General features: G+C 38.7%; 1 protein-coding gene across 2 annotated transcripts in view; it reads left to right on the top strand.

Moving 5' to 3' along the window:
• Positions 1–22,934, top strand: part of vps36 (vacuolar protein sorting 36 homolog) — a 45,389-nt gene extending 22,455 nt beyond the window's left edge. Inside the window, exons 7-14 of one of the 2 annotated variants that reach the window (XM_048532850.2) lie at positions 5,338–5,370; positions 7,181–7,258; positions 10,415–10,549; positions 13,452–13,517; positions 14,657–14,721; positions 17,445–17,529; positions 22,344–22,420; positions 22,503–22,934. In XM_048532850.2, the coding sequence (XP_048388807.1) occupies positions 5,338–5,370; positions 7,181–7,258; positions 10,415–10,549; positions 13,452–13,517; positions 14,657–14,721; positions 17,445–17,529; positions 22,344–22,420; positions 22,503–22,596 (633 nt within the window). In that variant the 3' untranslated portion in view covers positions 22,597–22,934. The other variant, XM_048532851.2, reaches the window with a different exon arrangement.
• Positions 22,935–23,383: the final 449 nt, after the last annotated feature.

The raw sequence follows: 23,383 nt of genomic DNA, 5'->3' as shown, positions 1-23,383 counted from the left end.
TGGATGTTTTCTTAAATAAAAAGGTCCTGGAAATTTCCATGGGCCCTTCAACTTATCATCTCAAAGATTTCATATTCATTTGTGTTATTTTAGATCACATTGTTTAAACTGAGGATTGCAACATAGATATAGAATTTGAGCCTCTTTAGCCGACATCCCTTTAAAATAAGGAAAACCTTAAATGTTCCATGATATAGAAATGCTAATTATTGGTTTTCTTTTTTCATTGCAAATATCTAGGGAATTTGGCACTCTCAATGCAACTTATATTTATAAGTTTAATTTGTACCTGGCAGCTCTATGTTGTCTTTGTAAATGCAGTCAGATACTTTATGAAAGTATACTTGCACTATTAGGATAGGCTTGAGGCACTCCCAAAAAACAAAATACTTAGAAGTTCCAATTGCCTTTTGACTGCAGTTTAGGAGTTTGACGTTGCTTTTACATTAATGTGTGGATTATATTAAGGCTGTGCTTTACAAGTTTTCATATATAGCCAGTGGCAGGCGGAACGTATATTTGATGTCACCTGCAAAAATACATTGAAATGCCATCAGACGTTCCAATCCAGTCACGCTATTTAGTCACCATCTGTTCTGAAGGGCTGATTTTAAATAAAAACAAAAGTTGTTTGAACAAACTTTACATGATGGAATACGTACTGGTAACACATTAATAAATAAGCATTTTAACCCTTCTAAGGTATGCCCAAACCTTTAGGCAAAGAGTAAGTTTGAAACTTTTTGCTTGTCACAATTCAACTGACTGATTGGATATGATCCAAGGGAAAACTAAATTTTTGGAGAGTTTGTAGATCTAGATACAGAATCCAGATTTTTTTTAAAAAGGATCTCTTAACATTGGGAGATGGTAGATGGGATGAATCTACTTTTTAGAACATGGGAGGCCATTAGATTTTTGAATGTTTGTTGTTTCAACTGTTGTGCTGCAATTTGTCACAACTGTCAAAATATGAGCAGAGTTTTCAGAGCAGTTTGTTGGATGTGGATTGGCCTGAAGTTACTTCAGGAAGATCAAAGCCCTAATTAAAAAGATTTATTTTTTTCAGCTTTGTAGTTACAGACCATCAACCAAGGAAAAGCATCAAGAAAAACCTGCTACCATACTAATGTAGCAGAGATGTTGTCTTCACTTGTTTTTGGCTATGTAATTATGGTTGCTAAGCATTTCAGAAACTAGCTAGGACGGGTAACCTGAAAGTTGACCTCAGATTAACAATAATCCTAATTGCTAATACAAGATGCTTTTCATTCAGCTAGCCATTACTGGATTGTCACTTCAGGAATATAAACTTCTTTTAAACATCTTCATCTGAGAGTTAATGAAAACACTGAAGCAGCACTTGCGACCTGCAAGTTAACCAGTTAACTTTTGCACATAGTGTTGGTGATTATTGACAGTGTTCAGAAGCCAGTGATGAAAGAGAATAATTTTCCATGTTTCAGACATCCATTACTGTAACTCTTGAAAAATAGACTCCTTGATAAGATGAGTCCCGCAGAGGGCGAATGTTTATTTCACGTGATGTTCTTTAATCCCTTATGTGACAAATAGTAAATGAGACTTCTCTCATCTCCCATTTAGTTCAATGTGTGATTTCCTGTGTAACCAGACTTCCAGGGAAAAGCATGCACTTGTTGAAACCTGTATTAATTTTCACAGTGAGTAATGCAACATTGTCAAACAATTTTAGAGGCAAATAATTTGCTAGCCAAGACTTTAGACTGGGGAGGTGTGTGAAGTGGAAATTTTTGAATTCTGCTCCAAACTGTTGTGAAGTTGGAGAGGCAGGTGGGCCATGTGGTCAACACCGGTGTGGGGCAAGCCAAACCATTTTCCCCGTGTGAATTCTGTGGGTGTCCTATGGCTGTGCATTAGGTTTGGAGGAACAGAAGACAAGTTCATTCTCATAGTGAAGCAGATGAGATAACCGAGCAGGTTGATGACTGTGTCACAGGTGAAACAATTAGTATGAATTTCCAGAAAGCATCTGATAAAGTGCCACATAAAACAATGACTTTGAGCATTACATTGAGGTGATTCGTACAAGAAATTTGAAGCCCATGGAATAAAAGGGATTGACAGCATGAATATGAATTTGACTGAGTGACAGATAATGGTAAATGGTTGTTCTTTTGTCAGACTGGAAGAGGTGTGAGATCGCAGTCAAAGAACCAGACGAGCAAGATCAGTGAGTGGTGAAAGTAGCCTCTTTATTGTACAATCACGGCAGCATGATGTGAGGCGAAAATAGAATCCCAAAATCGTAGCTCAAAAGTAGCCTCTTTTATACAGAATTTGAGCATACATCAACATTCTAACACTTGAGTGCTAAGTAATGACTATTGTACAAAATTTGTCTTGCAGGACATCAGACTGTTTAAACACTTGCTGAGTGTTTATCTCAAGAGGGTTGGAATATAAAAGCAGCGATGTGCTTCTGAGGCTTTATAAGGCTCTAGTTAGGCCCCATTTAGAATACTGTGTCCAATTTTGGTCCCCACACCTCAGGAAGGACATACTATCCCTGGAGCATGTCCAGCGGAGATTCACACGGATGATCCCTGGAATGGTAGGTTTATCGAATGATGAATGGCTAAGGATCCTGGGATTGTACTCTATATTAGAGTTTAGAAGGTTGAGGGGAGATCTAATAGAAACTTACAAGATAATGTATGAATTAGAAGGGGTGGACGCTAGGAAGTTGTGTTGAAATCCTGGAGTGGAATGAGACTGAAATGATGGTGCTAAGCCAGTGACTAACGCACAGTTCCAAAGGAGCTGCAGAAACTGACAAATTGAGGATGTAGGGACAAAATTCATTGAAGGTGACAGGCAAGTTGACAAAGTCAAAATGGCTTCAGGGATTCTGGACATATATAAATAGAAATAAGTAAACAAAAGCAAGGAAGTTTGGTTGAACATTTATAAAACTTAGATTGGCCTCAATGTATTGTTTCCAATTCTAGGCACCCTAATTTAGGATATGAATGCTTTGGAGAGAATACCAGAGAGATGTATAAGAATGGTTCCAGGGATGTGGATTTGAGAAGGAGAAGCTGAGAGGAGATTTTATAGAGGTGTTCCAAGTGATCAAAGGTCAGTACAGAATAAGTAAGGACAAACCAGCCCCAGTAGTGAAATAGTTGATCACCAGAAGACACTGTTTTAAGGTGATTCACACAAGAATCAGTGATGGCATGCAGATAACCTGTAGATCACAGCAAGTGGTTGGAGTGCACTACTTTAGCATGTGGTGGATACAGTTTAATTGTGGCTTTCAAGAGGGTATTGTATAAGGAACTGGAAAGAAACTGGAGTGCTTTAGGAAAAGGTGAGGAGGAGTGGACTGTCTAAATCGCTCCTGTATAGAGTAGGCAGGGATCCAATGGGATGGATGGCCTCCTCTTGTGCTGTGACCATTCTGGAATTCTTGCTGATATGGATGAGAGTGGAAGCAGTTAGAGTATTGACTGTGGGCCATGCTATTTTTGTGGATCCAGGAGAATTCTTACTCTGTGTCCAACAACACCTTTTCGATAATCTTCATGCCTTTTCTTGAGTGGATATTATGGCTCCTTTCAAAAATTTTTACTGCCTGCCACAAATGGCAGCCAGCCGTCACCTTCATTGCTTAATGTTGTTCCATGCTTTCATGTTTGTACCTTGCAAGTTTTCTTCAGCAATCATGGGTGAGAATGAAGAAGTTCACCATAAACCCTAAGATCCTCTTATAGTTATAGCTATAGAAATTGCATCACTGAGTTAGTTGGTGATGTTTTGAATACCGACACTCAGAGACTCAACCACACAATCAATGCAGCACTGGAAGAGTGCTACTCTGCAGGAGTTGCTTTCTTCTGGATGAAGTGATAAACCCAGGTTCTGTCTACTCTCTTACAGCAGTATAAAAGATCCTGCAGCAGTATTCTAAACTTTTAGTTTCTAGCCAGTGTTATTTCAATTAACATGTTCAGTGACATTATGACTCAACTGTAGAGCGGATGGAGACTTGAACCTGGGCCTTCAGGCTCAAAGATAGGGACAATACCACTGTACCACATGCATCCTTCCAATATGGAACCTAAATCAATACCACTAAATCATCATCTGTAATTCATTTCTTGACTATTTGCGGGTGCTTGCTTCATACAAACTGGTTGCTGCATTTTCCCAATTTACCAGAGTGATTATACTTTAAAAGTACATCACTGGATGCAAACCTTCTCATGTGACAGCAGTACAGGCAAAACAGATCCTTTATGCAGAATTCACTCTGAAACCTGTTAGAGCAAGTTCTTTGTTTCTGTGGGAAAAAAAAGGTGATTGTTTTCTTTTCACATTCCAAATGGGGCCTGATGCTTCATAACACTGTTGATATTAGTGCTTCTTATTGAAAAACCTCACACTGGAAAATGTTACATGTTAATAGTGCCAAACGACCCTCTGATTTGATGGTGCTTTGTTTACTTTTGCAGTATAATTGTGAATATTAGTTGTTTTGACAATTGAAAGCTGCACTTCCTGTTGAGGAAACATAATAAAAGACAGTTTCCCATCAAATACTTGCTAATGCTTTGTTTTAGTGTAAAATGTGTTAAATGTGAAACCAAAATACACTTGCAGAGAGGATTTAATTATATATTTGGAAATGTGTACGTTTTCCTCAATTAACTATTCACCATATGGTTATGCTACCTTGCATCAAATTACATAAATTTTACATAGAATAGATAAGCATTGAAAATGGTCATTCAGCCTAGCCAGGCTATGATGGCATAGCAGAACACTCGAGCCTTATCACATCCTTCATTCAACTCCATCGCCATAATCTTTAACTATATTCCCCAAAGGGTGATTTCATTGAAACCTACAAATACTCAAAGGGATAGACAGGGTAGTTGCAGGTAATATGTTCCCTATCTTGAGATTCTAAAACCAGGAACAAAATTCCAAAATGAGTGGAAGGTCACTTAGGACAAAGTTTGAGATTTTATTTTACTCAGATGGGGTAAATCTTTGTAAGTCTTTAATCCAGAGGGCTGCAGAATGTCAGTTATTGAATATGTTTAAATTAGAGTTTGACAAATCTGGAAATTTCAATGATATAAAGGCATGTGGGGGGGGAACATATTGAAATTGATGATTTGGCTATGATAGTATTGAATGGCTGAGCAGGCTGAATGGCCTGCTCTTGTCCTAGTTCAATATTAGTATTTTAATTGCAAGTCTGTTTCTTTTGAAGTTTTGTGCAATTAATTTGTTTCTATAATTATGATTAGTATAAGCAGAATTTTTTTCTCTTTGATTCCATAGGCTTTTGAAGATCTCAGTCAACTTATGAAAAAGGTATGTTTCCACATACTATTTACTATTCCACATTCCTATTTAGCTTATAACGATATTGAGCATTAACTGAAAATGACTATTATTGGACTTTGCTAAATAGTTTATTTATTAATAAATGAAAGCCATGTCCACATTAATTGATGATGGATGCCATGTAATATGATTGCATCTGAGAAAGCATGAATGGCATAATTTTGAAAAATGTATTGGTGACTATTCTTTGGCAAAACAGAAGCCTTCCTAAACAAACGTGAAATGTTTCAGAACCTTAAGTCACACAAGCAGCTCAACACTGTGGTGGGAGGTCAAACACACTCTTCGCCCACAGTGATCAGACACAACTCAAGTTTATTTGTTCATTGGTCTTTTTATTGAGTTTACGCAAGGGGAATCGCATGTATCCAAAGATGGCACATAAATTCCAGTGATTAAATACATGTGGTTACAGTTAAACTATTACAATGCATCAAATTGAGTTGCAGTTATCTGGTCATGGTGATGCCGATTTGTCTAATTCGATGACTAGTGTTATTCAACTATCCTATCATAATCCAGTTTACATACATTATTTATTAGTTCTTGTCTGAGGCTTATATGCTCATATAATCTTGTGGTATCTCTCAAACTCCACTCTGCTGGCTCAGCAGAGATAGCATGTTAGTTGCAGTTGGTTCTAACATCCTGAGCCTGTATTGTGTCTTCAAGACTTCCCGTTTCAACACAACTGAGGAAAAAACAACCCACTTAATTACTACCCCATTCACCATCTTATGACTGTCTTCACAGCAATGCATCACAGCAGACTGTACCATGTACAAGATGCAATGCAACAATTTTCCAAGCACCTCTTGACAGGACTGTCTATCATCCAGGTCGACGAGGGCGGTAGGCGTATGGAAACATCATATCTGCATATTCCCTTCCAAACAATGCACCATCTTGATTTGAACTACTTCAGCACACCTTCATTGGTCACTGGGTGAAAAACCTGGAATTTGTTTCCTTTTGACAGTGCTGATTGGTTCAAGATGGCAGGTCACCACTACCTTCTTGAGGACAATGTGGGTTAGCAATGAACACTGGCTTATCCAGAAATGCTGTCACCGCAGTAGCAAGAAATTCTTGCGACTCTTTATTGAGCAGCCAGCAGAGGTAGTCACTAGCTCTTCATCACCTTCCTTTCTCATGATGGGAGTAGAGTACACTGCAAGGGTCATTGTCATTGCAGTCTCCCAGGTCTTGCTTTGATTCCTTTTCCGCATATATGTTCCTCCTCATCCCACGTACATTTTAAAAGAAATTACAATACAACGCAGTTCTTTTAAAAGAAAAGGAAATAAATGTTAGGTGACAAAGTGGTGCTGCTGAGTCTAGGGTTCTCTATGCAGAGAGTAAGAACGTTTAGAATGATGGTTACACGTCAGCAACTTGAGCATGGCTCTAGAGCACAGCTTTACCAAGGGTTTGTTGATTTCCCTTTCACTTTGAGCTACAAATGGTGTGAGGTTGGTGGGGTGGGGGCGGAAAGAAAACCTTTAGAAAAGGTCAAGAAATTAAAGATAGAAGTACAAACATTTGTTACAAGGCTGTATATTCCTTCACATATAGAGAGGTGGCTCTGATGTGGATCATAGTAGTTTCCAATCTCACCCAATAAATGAAGGCTTGTTAATTACTAATATATGGGCAGATTGTCATCTAGTACAGCATGTATCTCTCTTTATTCATAGTAGCCAACATTTGGAACTGTACTAAAGTGTTTTACTGGTGAATATATTCAGAATGGAACAAGTATTTTTTTCTTCTTTAGGCCAAAGAGATGGTCGATTTGTCAAAATTAATAGCAAACAAAATCAAAGATAAGCAAGGTGATATTTCTGAAGATGAGGTAAGAAATATGTTTAGTTAATTTTAAAGGAACAAAGAATGCCTCATTGGTATCTTTCAGATTGCTGAAGAATGTCATAAATGTCAACAGACAGCCACTGTCATGCAAGCAGATAAGGCAGGGACATTGTACACCGATCCCAAAAGCAAGAGATGATCAGACAGTTGTTGTTCCAGTGTGGATGGGAGTTGTGCATGGGAAGCCTTTGGAATCGCCATTGTGGCAGACTCAGAAGGAAATGCCTAGGAAGTGGAAGATCCATCTGGGCAATTCTCCAATGCCTGGAACCCTCCAAAAGTTTTCATTTAAATAGGAGAATTTAGAGTTCTCTGATGAAATTAAGTAGTTATTCCTCACCTAAACTAACTACACATTCGTCAGACCACTTACACATCTCAGACCCTGACCCAACAATCCCTGGGATCCAAATTCCCCCTCCCCCTTTGCTGGTCATGCACTCCCCCGCTCTGTTCTTGACACCCCTCTGTCCCGCCACTGGACATGTTCTCCTTTTACCCCATGCTGCACTCCATATCCTAACGTCACACTTTTCATATGTATCAGCTGTCAAAGTGGCTGTCTGGATCTTTAAATGTCAAAATATGGCAGCTGACTGCTGTGAAAGGGAGAGTGACTTGCCGTCTCTGACTGTCCTGCACAAAGAGGCTACTGATGAAATGGAAATACCGCTCCATGTTTCTGAAGGAACTCTTATTGGAATCTCCTGTCAGAAATACAGAGTTCCCTTCGTTCATAAAAAAAGAAGGTGGGCTGTCAATTTGTGTGAAATTGCTACACCTTGAAAATCCAACCCACTATGTTTTTTGTGCTATTTCACTTTATCATTGAGCATTTTAATTTAATTCTTATCCAAGTTTCATTGACAATCAAAAAGAAAAGAAAAGGTTATTTGAAAAGCAAGATACGTAGTCACTGGTATAAGTCAGACTTTTCAAGTTTTAATAGGATGATTGGGGTCAAGTGAAAGTTGTAAGATTTCTCAACTTCCTTTGTTGACAAGTCGCAAATTCCCCCTGAGGATTATCCACTACAAGACCAGCTAGCAAAGATGTTGTTTGGAGCTTGTACTTTTAGCTCCTGAATTATCTTCACCTTATTTCAAACTATGTCTGCATAGTTTTGCAGTTGGTTGCGTTCATTGTTGAATTGTTTCAGTTGGAGTTTTAACTATTAGTGCACGTTTGCCTTTCAGTCTTATCTGACTTTGCGCAATTGTCTATTCATTGTCCAGTCTGGTTCTGGTTGACTGAGTCAGCGGGATGCATCAGAAATACTTGTGGCAGCAGGGAGAACTTAACTTGCCACTGCCACAAGATGAATGTGTGTTTTAAAAACGAGCTGCTAGGACTAATCTCAACTACTGTCAGTGAAGCTTTGGATCAGAAGGAAATGGAGGGAGTAACCAAGTGATCAGTTCCCAGAGAAAGGAAGCCAGCTCCCATCCCGATATGTCAGTTGCTGAGCTTTGGCAAAGTTTTCTGGAGGTTAATTCTGGCTTTCCTTTTTTAAATCTCCGATTTTTGTATTGTGGGTGAACTACTGCATGCAGTGGGAAGGCATCTTTCTGATTATCGGTTGTGTCAGATTTCTAGATGCTTGTACGGGACAATGGGGTACTTGATTTATTTACCTGATTTAGTTCAGGTCCAAAGGTAATATATTACAGAAGGTGAATGTTTTTAAACATGGAGACTTTTGAATGTCACCCAACCCTAATAACATCTTCAATTACAACTTAATTGGGGTACACTACTTGAGTTTCTAGAACAATTCAATCTGTAGCATTCTCTTGCTCTGTGTCAATCGGCCTGGATTCACATGTAGGCTCCATCAAGTAAGGATGGCAATTCTTAACAGCACTTAGCTTTTATCTTACTCAACCCATTGTTCACCCATTTAGTCTGCTTCTTTCACATTACATGTATACTTTACCTTATTATGATTACATCTCTCCCATCTAGTTTTTGAAGAAAGTTTTTGCATTACCCTTGAAGATAATTATGGTAGATTCAAAGATATTCACATGTTTTTACAATTTAGCTAGTGAATTCTGATTTGTTGATCTCCCAAACAATAGTCATCTTTGGTTACAGGTGCACTTCATTTTTGCAAGGTGACACTGACAAGTTTTGAGAAGATTTGTAGCTCAGGTTGAGGTTCTGGATGTGAGTTTGCTCGCTGAGCTAGAAGGTTAACTTTCAGATGTTTTGTCACCATTCTAGGTAACATCATCAGTGAGCCTCTGATGTAGCGCTGGTGTTACGACCCACTTTCTATTTATCTGGTTAGGTTTCCTTGGGTTGGTGATGTCATTTCCTGCATGGTTGATTTCATTTCCTGTTCTTTTTCTCAGAGGATGGTAGATTGATTTGGAGCCAATGTGTTTGTTGATGGTGTTCCGGTTAGAATGCCATGCTTCTAGGAATTCTCGTGCGTGCCTCTATGCAGAGAGTAAGAACGTTTAGAATGATAGTTACACGTCAGCAACTTGAGCATGGTTCTAGAGCACAGCTTTACCAAGGGTTTGTTGATTTCCCTTTCAATTTCTGAGCTACGAATGGTGTGAGGTTTGTGGGATGGGAGACACGCACGAGAATTCCTAGAAGCATGGCATTCCAAACGGAACTCCATCAACAAACACATTGATTTGGAGCCAATCTACCATCCGCTGACAAAAAGAACAGGAAATGACATCACCAACCCAAGGAAACCTGACCAGATAAATAGAAAGCGGGACATAACACCAGCGCTTTGTCGGAGGCTCACTGATGATGTTACCTAGAATGGTGATGAAACGTCTGAAAAGGTGACACTGATTTAAGTTTCTGATTTTAAGAAAAACAAAATATCCTGTTTCGTAATTAAAACTCAACTATCTCCATTAATGAATGTATGTTGACATGAAATGGCAAGATGATGTATTGTACTCATAACCACTAGTTTGCTAGCTCAGTTGATAACTGTTTCAGCTAAATGATATAAACAATTCTTTTCAAAAACATATACTTTTAAAACTTTGTTATAGCTTTATTAACCTGTACTGTTGTTTTCATCCTGCCATAATCCATGAAACATCATAAAAATAATGCAACTTATGTATGTTACGAAGTTGAAACGGACGTTTTTATTTCACAGACTATCCGTTTCAAGTCCTATTTGCTGAGCATGGGCATAGCTAATCCAGTTACCAGAGAAACACATGGATCTGGAACACATTACCACATGCAATTGGCTAAACAGCTGGTGGAAATGTTGCAAGTGCCAGTTGAGGTAAATAATGCTCCTTAGCTGCTCTTTCCCACCCATGTGATCAGTACTCTACATGGTAATTCCTGAATGTCACATGGAAACAATGTGAATTTGGACATGAAACTGAGCATTCACAACTATAAACTCAGTGGCAGTATAGTCCAACAATAGTGCAACATTTGTATAACACCTTTTACAAATTGCCGTTGTGAAGCAGCCCAAAGAAATTAAGCAAGTTAAAATTGACACTGAGCCAAAGAAGAAGGCAAGGAGTTTGTTGATAAATGACTAAGAAGAAAAGCAGTGTGTGAGGGCTTTTTGTTATCACTATTTTGTTTGCTTGCTGAATGTTGATGGAGGTATAAGTAAATAAACACACTTGGTGCATACTTCTCCAAGATAGCACAAACAATGAGTCAAACAATTTTTTTTAAAAATAAGTGCGTCACTACATCTGTGGGTTCAGAAATGTCTATTGGATAATACTTCTCTACAATAACCTCTTGTAACAATATAGCAATCTTAATGTTGAAAAATACTCTCAAGATATTTCACACATGACCTCAAAATAAATTATAAGAATTTGAAATTGTATTTTAAGACAGTTCACAGACAATTTCTGCCCTTTCTTTACTTCAGATGGTACCTTACAATTCAGATGCTTAACACGAGCTTCTGTTCTAGACTTGGTAACAGCAAAAGATATAAAAACAGGCAATTGGAATATAGAGACAAATTATTCAGCAAATGAAAATAACCACAGCCGTATGTCTGTGGATTGATAATGACCCTACATATAAATTTATCTCATGTTTATTATCAATTAGAATTTCTAACTATCCAAGAGAAATGCATAAAATAATGTATTATTTTGAATTAGTCTGGTGTACTCCATATAAACCTATCTTGAAATATGTCTGTGCACGTGTGCAATATATCACTGGGCATTTTTCTGCTCTCACTCATTTAAAATTCTCCAGAGACGGCAACCTGGATGACAGAAACAAGTGTGCTATCACCAGGTTTGAGGATGGCACAAGTGTAGGCAAGTAGTGTGGAGAGGGATGTAAACAGGTCAAGTGAGTGAGCAAGAAGGTGGCAGATCGAATGTAGCGTGGAAAAATGTGAAGTTTTGTACTTTATCGGGAAAATAGAAGAGTTGAATGTTATTTAAATGAGGAAAGTTTTCAGAAGGCTTTAGTATAGGCATTGATCATATTAGGCTAACATCGAAGTTTCAGCAGACAATAGGGAAGTTAAGTTGAATGTTGGTCTTTATTTCGAATGAATGGAGCAGAAAAGTAGGGAGGCCTTGGTAAAACTATACAAGGCACAATTCTGACCTGATTGGAATATTGTGGACAGTTTTGGTTCCCTTATCCAATGAATCATATTCTGGCATTGGAAGCAGTCCAGAAAAGGTCACTAGATTGATTCTGGTGTGGAGGAATTTTCTAATGAGGTTGTGTAGAATGGGCCTGTATTCATTGCGTTAGGAGAATGAGAAGAGACGTTATTGAAACATACAAGATTCTTAGGGAGCTTGGCAGGATAGGTGCTGAAAGGTTGTTTCCCCTTTGGGTGAGTCTAGGGCCAGAGTGCATTGTCTCAAAGTATGTGGTCTCTCCGAAGACTGAGATGAGGAGGATTTTATTTCCTCGGAGGGCAGTGAATCTATGGAATTTTACTTAGCACAGAAGGCTGTTGAGTCGGGATTATTAAGTATATTCAAGGCTGAGATGGGGTGGTTTAGTGAGTAGCACTGCTGCCTCACAATGCCAGGAATCCAGGTTCAAATCCAGTCTTGTGCAACTGTCTATGTGGAATTTGCACGTTTTCCCCATGTCTGCAAGGGTTTCTTTGGGGTGTTCCGGTTTGCAGATATGTGCAGAGTGAATGGAAAGGGCATGCTGAATTGCCCTTTAATGGGTAGTGGTGTGTAGGCTAGGTGACTTAGCCGTAGTAAATGTGGGGTTGTAGGGATAGGTTGGGGGGCTGGGTCTGGGTCAGATCCTCTTTGGAGGTTTGGTGTGGACTCAATGGGCTGAATGGCCACTTTCCACACTGTAGGGATTCTGTTATCCTATAAAGGAAATTTAATTTGTAGAGGAACCAAAGGGATAAGGCAGGAAAAAGGAGGTGAGGATTATCAGATCAGCCAATATCTCATTGAATGTTAGAGCAGACTCAGTGGCAGAATGGCTTACTTCTGTTCGTACATCTTATGGTCTTCTGGCTTAAAATTCACTGGGATCAGCAGCAAGTTCAGGCCTGCAGGATTTATGTACCACACACAGAGGTCATAGTTCACAGTCTCTCATATTTGCTCAAAAACTGTTTTTTAAAAAAAAATCTTTTGGTACTGAATAAGAAAAGAACCCCTGTTATACTCTGTTTGTTCTTACAGATTATTTCAATCAAGCTGGGACTTGAATCCATACCTTCTGGCTCTGAAGCAGGGACACTGCTGCTGTGCCACAGAGCCCTATCTTAGTTTTGATGTGCTTGAAGTACAGCCAAAGGTTTTTTCAATTCTGCCAATCTAATGAGAAAGCAGTGTCCTTTAATTTGCCAACATTTAACCTGTTTGCAGCAATTTGACCTCAAGCCTTCAAAAGATATGAAGTTACAGAAAATTGCATATTTGCAGGGAAATAGATTGTATTGTCATATGATGCTTCATTGCTGTTTCTTCCTATTTACTGAGAATCTCATGCAATATCTACTTGTATAATGAAAAATAATGTTGTGAATTTAAACTGTCTCATAAACGGAAAGTGTAACCACATCAAAGCAGTTTTTTAAAAAAAATTGGATGAATGTTATATTAATGGGAATGAGGGAGACATTTTGCTGTATTTGTCAAGAAAAAAATTGTGCACAGCCTTGGTTTTTGCATTAACGTATTATTGAATTTTGACAGGAACAAGGTGGAATGATGGCACTGACAGAGGTTTATTGCTTGACAAACCGAGCTCGAGGGATGGAGGTAACAGTACAACTCATGATAACTTTCCTGTGTTCATATGTGTAAGACAAATCAAATTTATCTGCGTGTAAAGAGAACAGGTTAAAACTGGTATTAGCTTTCAGGCATCAATATTAATATTCAAGACAAATTGATTGCAGACTTTAGTCCTTCTACATGTGCTATTTAAAGTACATTTATGTGACTAAGAAGTGTGGCAAATGACTGTGGAGAGAGGAAAAATACAGGTTTCAGATCAATGGCCTTTTGTCAGAGCTGATTAAAGATGCAACAGGCAAGTACAGTGTCTGGGAAAATATGTGAGAAGGGCAAAAGGAAAGGTCTGCGATAGGGTGGAAGGCAAGACTGCGGACATGAGTAGGAATGTGAAAAGCTATGAAATGGACATGGTAAGAGAAGTAGAAATCCTACTGGAAGAAAGAGCAGTGGGCATTTCTGCAAGAGAATTGGCAATGAATTAAACACAAATAAAAATCAAAACACAGCGGGTGCTGGTAATCTGAAAGTAATGAAGAAATTGTGCTCAACAGAAATTTTATTTATCTATTTTAATTTTCTATATTCCGCATTTGCTGTCTAAGTGTCGACCCTATCACAGAGCTTACTGTTTGTTATCTTGCATTTCTTTAACAGTTCTGTTGAAAGTCATCAACTTGATTCATTAGCTTTGTTCATCTTTTTGCAGATGCTGCCTTGTCTGCTGAGTAGTTCTAGCACTGATTTTATTTCAGTCTCCCAGTATTTTGCTTTTGCTTCAAGTGGCTAGCATTAGAAGTGGGATATTCTAATCTGATGACTTGATGGCAGACAGAGTTTTATTTCTCCAAGCGACTCTTGTACGTGGTCAGCTGATCAAACTTAAATGCTGAAAGATGTGGAGTGGAACTTCCACCATCTGGAATAAGTCACTGTAGGTTTGTGCTTGGTTTATTAAATAGGAAAACTGCTTGAACCAGGAACTTAAAGTGCCAAATTAAAGTATTCAAACATCACTGACAATTTTCCGAGATCAAAATTCACACTTGATCGGTGTTTATATTTTTCACTGTACCTCAAAGAAAGTTGTAATGCAGCAGTGTTTCTTACTCACTTTTCAATCAGTCTTTACTATTTGTAGTAACTTATTTTCTTTCCAATAGCTTCTTTCACCAGAAGATTTGGTGAATGCTTGCAAAATGTTTGAGGCCCTGAATCTACCAATGAGGTGAGTAGGCAAACAAGATTTATATTAACTCACAATGTCATAATGTTGTTTGGAGCGATACCTAGTTTCTAATTTTCCAGCAAGTTTTCTCATTTTTGCAGCAGACTTCAAAATCAGTGAACAAAATTTCTCTCCTATATATTTTACATACTGTTTTGTGTCACAAAGAGTATTATCTTGAAATAGGGATTGTATTTTGAATAGTGAATTTCACTGGGAACATATTTTTAAAAGTCTGTATTGAAAAATGACTGAAACAATGTAAGTATTCTGTTCTTGTACTGTAGATCATTGTGAAATTTTCACATAATTGAAAAATGAAGATTATTAGCAGCAACTACTTTAAATCTTATTTAGTTGATAATATTTCAGGTTTTCTCAATCAAGTTAAAATCTTACCAATTTGTTCATACGTTTAAAAAATGCACTTTAATGCTCAAAGTTGTCCATTTAGTTGCGAGTAAATGGACAGGATTTTGCTTCTAATGTGAGTACTTGTACTTTTAGATGACTGTGTGCTAAATTTACACAGTTTTTTGAAATATGATAAGTGAAATTCCACACGGTCAAGCCAGACTAACACATTATCAGAAATATTTTGTTTTGTAAACACACTGTATTTTGTTAGTGCCTGTATTGTGATACGTAAGCCCCAATTTTAATTAGCGGTACAGGACATTGGTTCAGCCACATTTAGAATACTGCGTACAGTTCTGGTCTCCCTACTACAGGAACAATGTTGTGAGCTGTGAAAGGGTTCAGAAAAGATTTATGAGGATGTTGCCAGGATTTGGATGGTTTGAGCTAAAGGAAGAGGCTATTTTACCTGGAACATCAGAGGCTGAGAGGTGACCTTATAGAAGTTTATAATATCATGAGGGGCATTGATCGGGTAAACAGGCAAGGCCTCTTCCCTGTGGTGGGTGAGTCCAACACTATAGGGCGTAGGTTTAAGGAGAGAGGGGAAAGATTTAAAAGGGACGTACGGGATAGTATTTTCATGCAGAGGGTGATGCATATGTAGAATGATCTGCTAGAAGGATAGTGGAGGCTGGTACAATTACAGCATTTAAAAGGCATCTGGATGGGTAAATGAATAGAAAGGATGTGGAGGGATATGAGCCAAATTCTGGCAAATGGGACTAGATTTATTTCAGATACCTAGTTGGTATGAATGAGTTGGACCGAAGGGTCTGTTTCCATGCTGTACAGCTCTGTGACTCTTGTGGGAACTGAAAAAGCTAGTGACAGAAGTGCAGCATTTGGGAGCGAACAGAACAGTACAGCACAATACAGGCCCCTTGGCCCAGATGTACCAACCTATTATCCGACTAAGATCAATCTACCCTGCATACCCTACATTTTATTATCCTTCATGTGCCTATCCAAGAGTTGCCTAAAAATCTCGAAAGTATCTGAGTCCACTACCACTGCCGGTAGTGCATTCCACCCACCCAACACTGTGTGAAGAACCTAACTCTGACATCTCCCCTATATCTTCCTCCAATCACCTTAAAATTATTCCCCCTTGTAATAGTCATTTTCGCCCTGGGAAAAAGTCTCTGACTATCCACTCTATCTATGCCCCTCATCATCTTGTAAACCTCTATCAAGTCACCTCTCATCCTTCTTCACTCCAATGAAAAAAGCCGTAGCTCCCACAACCTTTCCTCATAAGACCTGACCTCCAGTCCAGGCAGCATCCTGGTAAATCTCCTTTGCACCCTCTCTAAAGCTTCCACATCTTTCCCATAATGTGGTGACCAGAACTGAACACAATATTCCAAGTGTGGTCTAACCAGGGTTTTATAGAGCTGCAGCATAACCTCACGGCACTTAAACTCAATTCCTTTGCCAATGAAAGCCAACATACCATATGCCGCCTTAACAACCCTATCAACTTGAGTCGCAATTTTGAGGGATCTAGGAGGTGGACCCCAAGATCCCCTCTATTCCTCCACACTGCTGAGAATCCTTCCATTAACCCTGTATTCTACATTCAAATTTGACCTTCCAAAATGAATCACTTCACGTTTTTTCAAATGATGATAGTTGAGGAAACTTTGGGATTAGAAGTGCCATTATCAGACCAAGTGCAATAGAGAAACTGCAAGGAGAGTAGAGTTCTCACAGGAGGCAGGTTGAGAAACAATATAATCAAGGAAGTTGATAGGCTAATAGATATTACTTGACAGCCTGTTCCCTGTCCCCAGGGCTTGAAAAAGAACTGCTGGAAATGGACGTTGAGGTCAAGGGAGGGGTGGAAACTGGAAACAAAGTTTGATGCTATTCTCTGATCTGTGATAAGAGCAAGAAGAGCAATGTTGATGCAGTCATCCTTGGTTTAAAAGCTGAAAAGGTGACAAGGTTTGTTGCAAATGGGGTGGGAGGACAGTGTGTTGAGGATGGAGTCAGAATGAAAAAGGTTTTCCTACTTCTGATCACTATACAAAAACTCTGTCTGGATGTTTGTTAAAGTGAATTTCATGATAGAATAGCTTGTTGACACCGTTGAGTCTTGCACAGCTTGAGTGAGGGCTGCTTGGAAGAAAACATTCACAGACTCATAAGGAAGAAGAAAATGATCAATGGTTAAATAATGAATGATCGGTAAGGAGAGCAGCTGTAGAGTTTTATATCTAGCAAGCATAGTGATTATCTGCAGTCATTTCTAAATGCAAAACTATATTTCAGTTAATAGAAATAATTTATTTTTCCTGCAGGTTACGTATTTTTGATAGTGGAGTGATGGTGGTTCAGTTACAGTCCCACAATGAGGATGAAATGATTGCTTCAGCTGTGGAGACAGTAAGAAATTTTCCCTATAATAATCATCAAAGTAATATTTGGATATGCTCAGTGATTAATGACAAGATAACTGGACAGTAATCAGTTGAGAAATGAACCATTGCATAAAACCAACCTAAGTATATGAATTGTGCCATATGATTAATCACAGTAATGTTACTGAAATGCATGAAAAAAAGTGTTGATCCAAATCTATATGCAGGGCTTTAAAGGTTTATCTTGGATGATACTTCAAAAAAAGGTAATATTGAGTTTGCTGTATGTAGGTAGAAAGGTGCAACATTAAATTCTGCTGACTGCAGTGGAGCTGAATATTAGATATTGAACAAATGATGCCGGCCATTTACTCCCGTTATCAAAGCTAAATTTCTCTCTGCCAAAAATTGAAAGAGCACCAGGTTTTTAAAGCATATTTCATCATGTCATGTCTTCCATTCTACATCAGACCCTAGCTCGAAAGATAAGCATGCAAATTACATCACATCAGTTGCCCCCTTGAGAAGTAACAGGTATGTTCTTCTCTGACATGGTCAACACTGGAAACTTAGACCATGACTATGAGCTATCAGAGCAGAAGTAGGCCATTCAGAGTCATTGAGTCAGCTCTGCCAGGTAATCAGAGCATGTCTGATCTGATAATCCTCCTCTTCAATTCTCTGCCTTTTCCCCATAACTCTTGATTCTCTTACTGATTAAAAATCTGTTTATCTCAGCCTTATATATACTTAATGACCCAGCCTGGACAACCCGCAGCGGTAAAGAGTTCCACAGATTCACTACCATCTGAGAGAAAAAGTTCCTCACCTGTGTTAAATGGGTGACTCCTTACTCTAACATAGTGGCATCTGGTCCTAGGTGTTCCCACAGGATGACAGTCTCTCCACATTTAGCCTCTTAAGTTCTCTAAGAATATTATATATTTCAATGAGGTCTCCTCTCATTCTCCTAAATTCCAAAGGGTACAAGCCCAACCTACTCAGCCTCCCATTAATACACAATCCCTCCATAGCTGGGATCGATCTGGTGAAACTTCCCTGGACTGCCTCCGATGCCCATATATCTTACTTTAGATAAAAGGGCCAGAACTGTTCAGGGTTCATCTGTGATCTGACCAGTGCCTCGTACAGTTTTAGTAAAATCACCATTCCGCTTATCTTGCTTATGGCCTGCTGAACTTGGATGCTAGCTTTTTGTGCATCATGCTAGGATCTCCAAATCCCCCTGAGATACAGCTTCCTGCAGTCTTTCCCATTTTAAACAATATTTAGCATCTCTGTTCTTCGTACCAAAATTGTTAACTCTGGCAGTGCTGGTGTAAAGGTCAGAGAGGAGAAGGCATTCTTGGATTGTGTTTACGAGAATTTCCTGCAGTAGCATGCGTCCAGTCCAACAAAATTAGAGTCACTGCTAGACCTGGTTCTTGGAAATAAATTGGACCAAGTCGATCAAGTGTCAGTGGGGGATCATCTGGAGGATAGTCATATAAAGATCTGAAATAAAAACAGAAATTGCTGGAAAAACTCAGCAAAGCTGGCGGCATCTGTGGGACAAAGCAGAGATAACATTTCGAGTCCAATAATCCTTCTTTAGAACGGGGGGACAATGATCATTGTATCATAATGTTTAGGATGACGGTGGAAAATGACATTGATCCAAGCAGAGTAAGAGTAACCAGCTGGCAGACAGCCAATTTCAGTGGGGCTAGAACAGAGCTAGGTCAGACAGCCTGAAACCAAAGGCTGACAAGAAAAGCAGTAGCTGAATAATAAAGGTAGCACCTTCTGTATTCAAGATAACAAAGTGTGAAGCTGGATGAACACAGCAGGCCAAGCAGCATCTTAGGAGCACAAAAGCTGAGTTTCGGGCCTAGACCCTTCATCAGAAATTTACTTTGTTATCTTGGATTCTGCAGCATCTGCAGTACCCATTACCTTCTGTATTCAGATTGGTTCTCAACTGTATGTACAACCTGACAGCTATCATGCATGCGCTTGTTGTTCTTTATCCTAAATATGTATTCTTATCAGTTTAGGTGGAAATCGGGAATAGCAAGGAAAAGAAGTTACAGGTGGAAGTTCCCTGCAGGCCCCTGAAGATTTGTCATGCTGTAGTACAAAGTAGAAATGATAGAATGATTTTGGCACGTAAGAATATGATAGTTAGCAACTCCTTTGTCTGTCCAACTGTCTTTCTCTCTCTTTGGGCTCTATCCTATCGTTTACTCCCTATCCCACCTACCTTCCTATTTTTCTGCATATAAACTGACATTTTCCCAGCCACCATCAGTTCTGAGGAAGGGTCACCGGACCCGAAACGTTGTCTCTGTTTTCTCCTCCACAGATGCTGCCAGACCTGCTGAGCTTTTCCAGCAACTTTGTTTTTGTTCCTGATTTACAACATCTGCAGTACTTTTGGTTTTCTCCATAGGAGCAGACCGTTTTCGATCTACTAATGTGTAATGAGGTATATTTATTGAGATCTCGTTACGAATCCCCTGGATGATTACAAAAGGTAGAATTTCAAATTCAGTTTGAGGAAGAGCAACTCTGGTCCTGACATATGTCCTCAACTTAAATAGAGGTAACTGCAGAAGTATGAAGAAAGAGTTGTCTAAACCAAGCTGGGAAAATAAACTGAGGGGAAGGTCTGTGGATGAGGATGGGTAGATATTTAAGCAGGTACTTTATAACATGCAGCAAAAATGTATTCAGGTCAAAAAGAAGAATGATGAGCTACCTGTGGTGTCCAAAAGTGATCAAGGAGAGCATCCAATCAAAAACTAAAGCATAGAAAGCAGTGAAAACTTGTGGAATGCCAGAGGACTGGGAATTGTTTTTGAAACCAGCAACAGATGAGAAAAAAATACTAATAGAGAGGATAAAAGTTTATTAAGGAAGTAAATTTGCAAGAAATATAAAAATAAGCAGCAAGAGCTTTTACATATATATAAAAAAAGTAAGTAAAGAAAGTGTATGTTTAGAGAATACAACTGGAGAATTGATGACTGCGTGCAAGGAAATGTTAGGTAATTTAAACCAATATTTACATCTGTTATGGTGGAGGCCACGATAAATATCCCAAAGATAACAGATAAGTAGGTGCTAAAGGGAGGAAAGGTCTTATAAAAGTCTCAACCACAGAGGACAAAATATTTGACAAGCTAATGGGACTGAAGGAGAACGGGGTTGCTCGATCCTGATCGCATGCACCCACAAGTTTTAAAGGAAGTGGTTGCAATGGTGATGGAGACTTGGTTGAAGTATTTCACAACTCTGGATTCTGGGAGGCCCTCCAATGGATTGGAGAGCTGCTAACATGATACTACTGTTCAAGAAGAAAGGTGACTCAAAGCAAGAAACTATAAATCAGTTAGATTAACATCTGAAATTGAGAAACATGTTAGTGTCCATTTCTCCGGAAAAATTATGGGTGTTTAAAAACCTTAACACGATCAAACAGAGTCACTATAGTTTTATGAAAGGATATTCCTCGTTGGCGAATTTACTAGAGTTCTTTGAAAATATAACATGCAGACCTGATAAAGGGACCCAGTAGGCGATTTCCTCAAGACATTTGATAGGATGCCATAGGATGCTGAAGCCTGGAAGACATGGTGTTGGGGAAAATGTCATAGCATTTGGTTAACGCAGAAGACAAAGTCAAGATCAATGCATCTTTCTTAGGTTGGCATATGTAAAGAGTGGAGTGTCAGAATGATCATTCCTAGCGTCTCAATTATTTGCTATCTGTATTAATGACTCAGAGGAGGTGACAGTGTAGTGTATCCAAATTTACTGATGATACAAAGCAGATAGGAGAGCATGTTATGATAAGGACATGTGAATAATCTGCAAAGGGATATCATATAGATTGAGTGAGTGGCCAAATACTTGGTATGTGGAGATGAATGTAGGAGAGTGTGAGAACGTGCACTTTGGTGAGAAGAATCAAAAGTTGGTCCAGCATTTAAACAGAGAGACACTTCATAAAGGTACGGCACAGAATAATCTCGTTCTTGTGCATGAAACACAAATGATTAGCATATAGGCGCAGCAAGTAATAGAGAAGAGAAATGGAATTGTGGCTTTTATTATCTCTATTATCCCATTATCTCTGTGGCTTTTATTGCTGGGTGGGTGTAATTTGGAAATAAGGAAGTCTTGTTATAACTGTACAGGGTTTGGTGAGGCTGTAGCTCTAGTACTTTGCAAGGTTTTGATTTCCATATTTGAGAGAATGTACTGACGTTGGAGGCCATTCAAAAGAGCTGATTCAAGGGGTGAAGGGGTTGACTTTTAACGTATGCTGAAACAAGTCATTTCTTTATATGTTAGAATTTAGAAGAATGAGTGGAGATGTTCCTAAAACATACAAGATTCTGAGCAAGCTTAACAGATTAGATATGGAATTTCAAACTGAGGGATGTAAATACAGAATAAAAGAACTCTCATTTAAAATTGAGATGAAAAGGAATGTCTCCTGTCTAACAGTAGTGAATGTCTGGAATTCACTACCGCAGAGAATTGTGGGCTTGAGATCTCTGAAAGTGATTAAAGAAGAGGTAGAGACATTTTTGCAACGTTGGGGAGTTGAGGGCTATGAGATGATCTTACAGAATGGTAAGACAGGCTAAAATGCTGAAATGGCCTACACCTGTGCCCATTTCTCGTGTTTACATGTAGAGAACTGCCTGTGCTGCGCACACAGCACATTGATAAACCACCAGAGTATAAATTTTCAGGCTGTTTAAACACCCACCTAACAAGTTGTCTATCAAATCTGTGTGGGTATTTGTCTTTTTTTTCTGCACACAGGTTTCAGAGAAAGGTTTTATTAGTTCTGAAGAGTATGCTAAGCTTATGGGAATTTCTGTACTCCTGGCCAAAGAAAGGTGAGTAATTAGGATAGAATTATACAATTGAGTATTTTATCAAGCGTTATTACACATTTTTATTGGGGTTTTCTTCCCCCAGGCTACTACTAGCAGAGAAGGTTGGCCACCTGTGTCGTGATGACTCTGTTGAAAGCTTGCGATTTTACCCGAATTTGTTTCTGACGGAAGACTGAAAATTCACATGTGAAAATCTTTTTGGTATTTTGCTTGGAACACAATGATGTATCACAGAATTACTGGATCACTATTGACTCCAGGATGTTGTGCATTAGAATTCAGGCTTCACAACAAGCATACCATAGAAAAACACCACCAGTGATAATGAAAAGGAGGTCAAGAGTCTACTTCACGTGTGTTCAGGGCTTAAGCAAAAACCCTGGACTGAACTATTTGATTTGAATAGAATTGAATTATTTTGTCATACTGTACAACTGGTTTACTTCTGGATTTAAACCTGATGAAAACACACAAATGGAATTTAATTAAAATCTATAATCTAAAATCTCCACAACTTTGAATTCTTATCTTGGGGGTGTATTAGCATTTTGTTGGTGACGCTGTTACGATAATGGAAGTCCTTTTTCAGGTTCCAACAGCAACCCACGTCAAAGTTTGCTTTAATTTTATTATATCAAAATCATCTCTGACAATACTTGTAGATTTTTTTCAATTCTCAGTCATCATCAAAACACAACTTTGCCTTTACTGTTTTCACATTTCTTTCAGGTTCACATTTTTGAGCTCTTCCCTGATTTAACTGTGATTTGTTCAGTTTCGGTTTTGTCCATCTGTTTGATGTTTGTTGCACTTCATTGATGCATTTCCCTATCTGTTGTATTGTATTTTGCAACTGCTTTCAATGTCATACATTTTAGAACATGTAATAAAAAGGTTAGACACGGTCAGAAAGAAGCCACTAAGATGGTAGGACCAATTGGAAGGCTCTGGGAGAAATGTTTC

This window comes from Stegostoma tigrinum, chromosome 6 (genome assembly GCF_030684315.1).
Source record: "Stegostoma tigrinum isolate sSteTig4 chromosome 6, sSteTig4.hap1, whole genome shotgun sequence".
Classification (NCBI taxonomy): Eukaryota; Metazoa; Chordata; class Chondrichthyes; order Orectolobiformes; family Stegostomatidae; genus Stegostoma; species Stegostoma tigrinum.
This window is presented reverse-complemented; position numbering and strand designations above follow the sequence as displayed.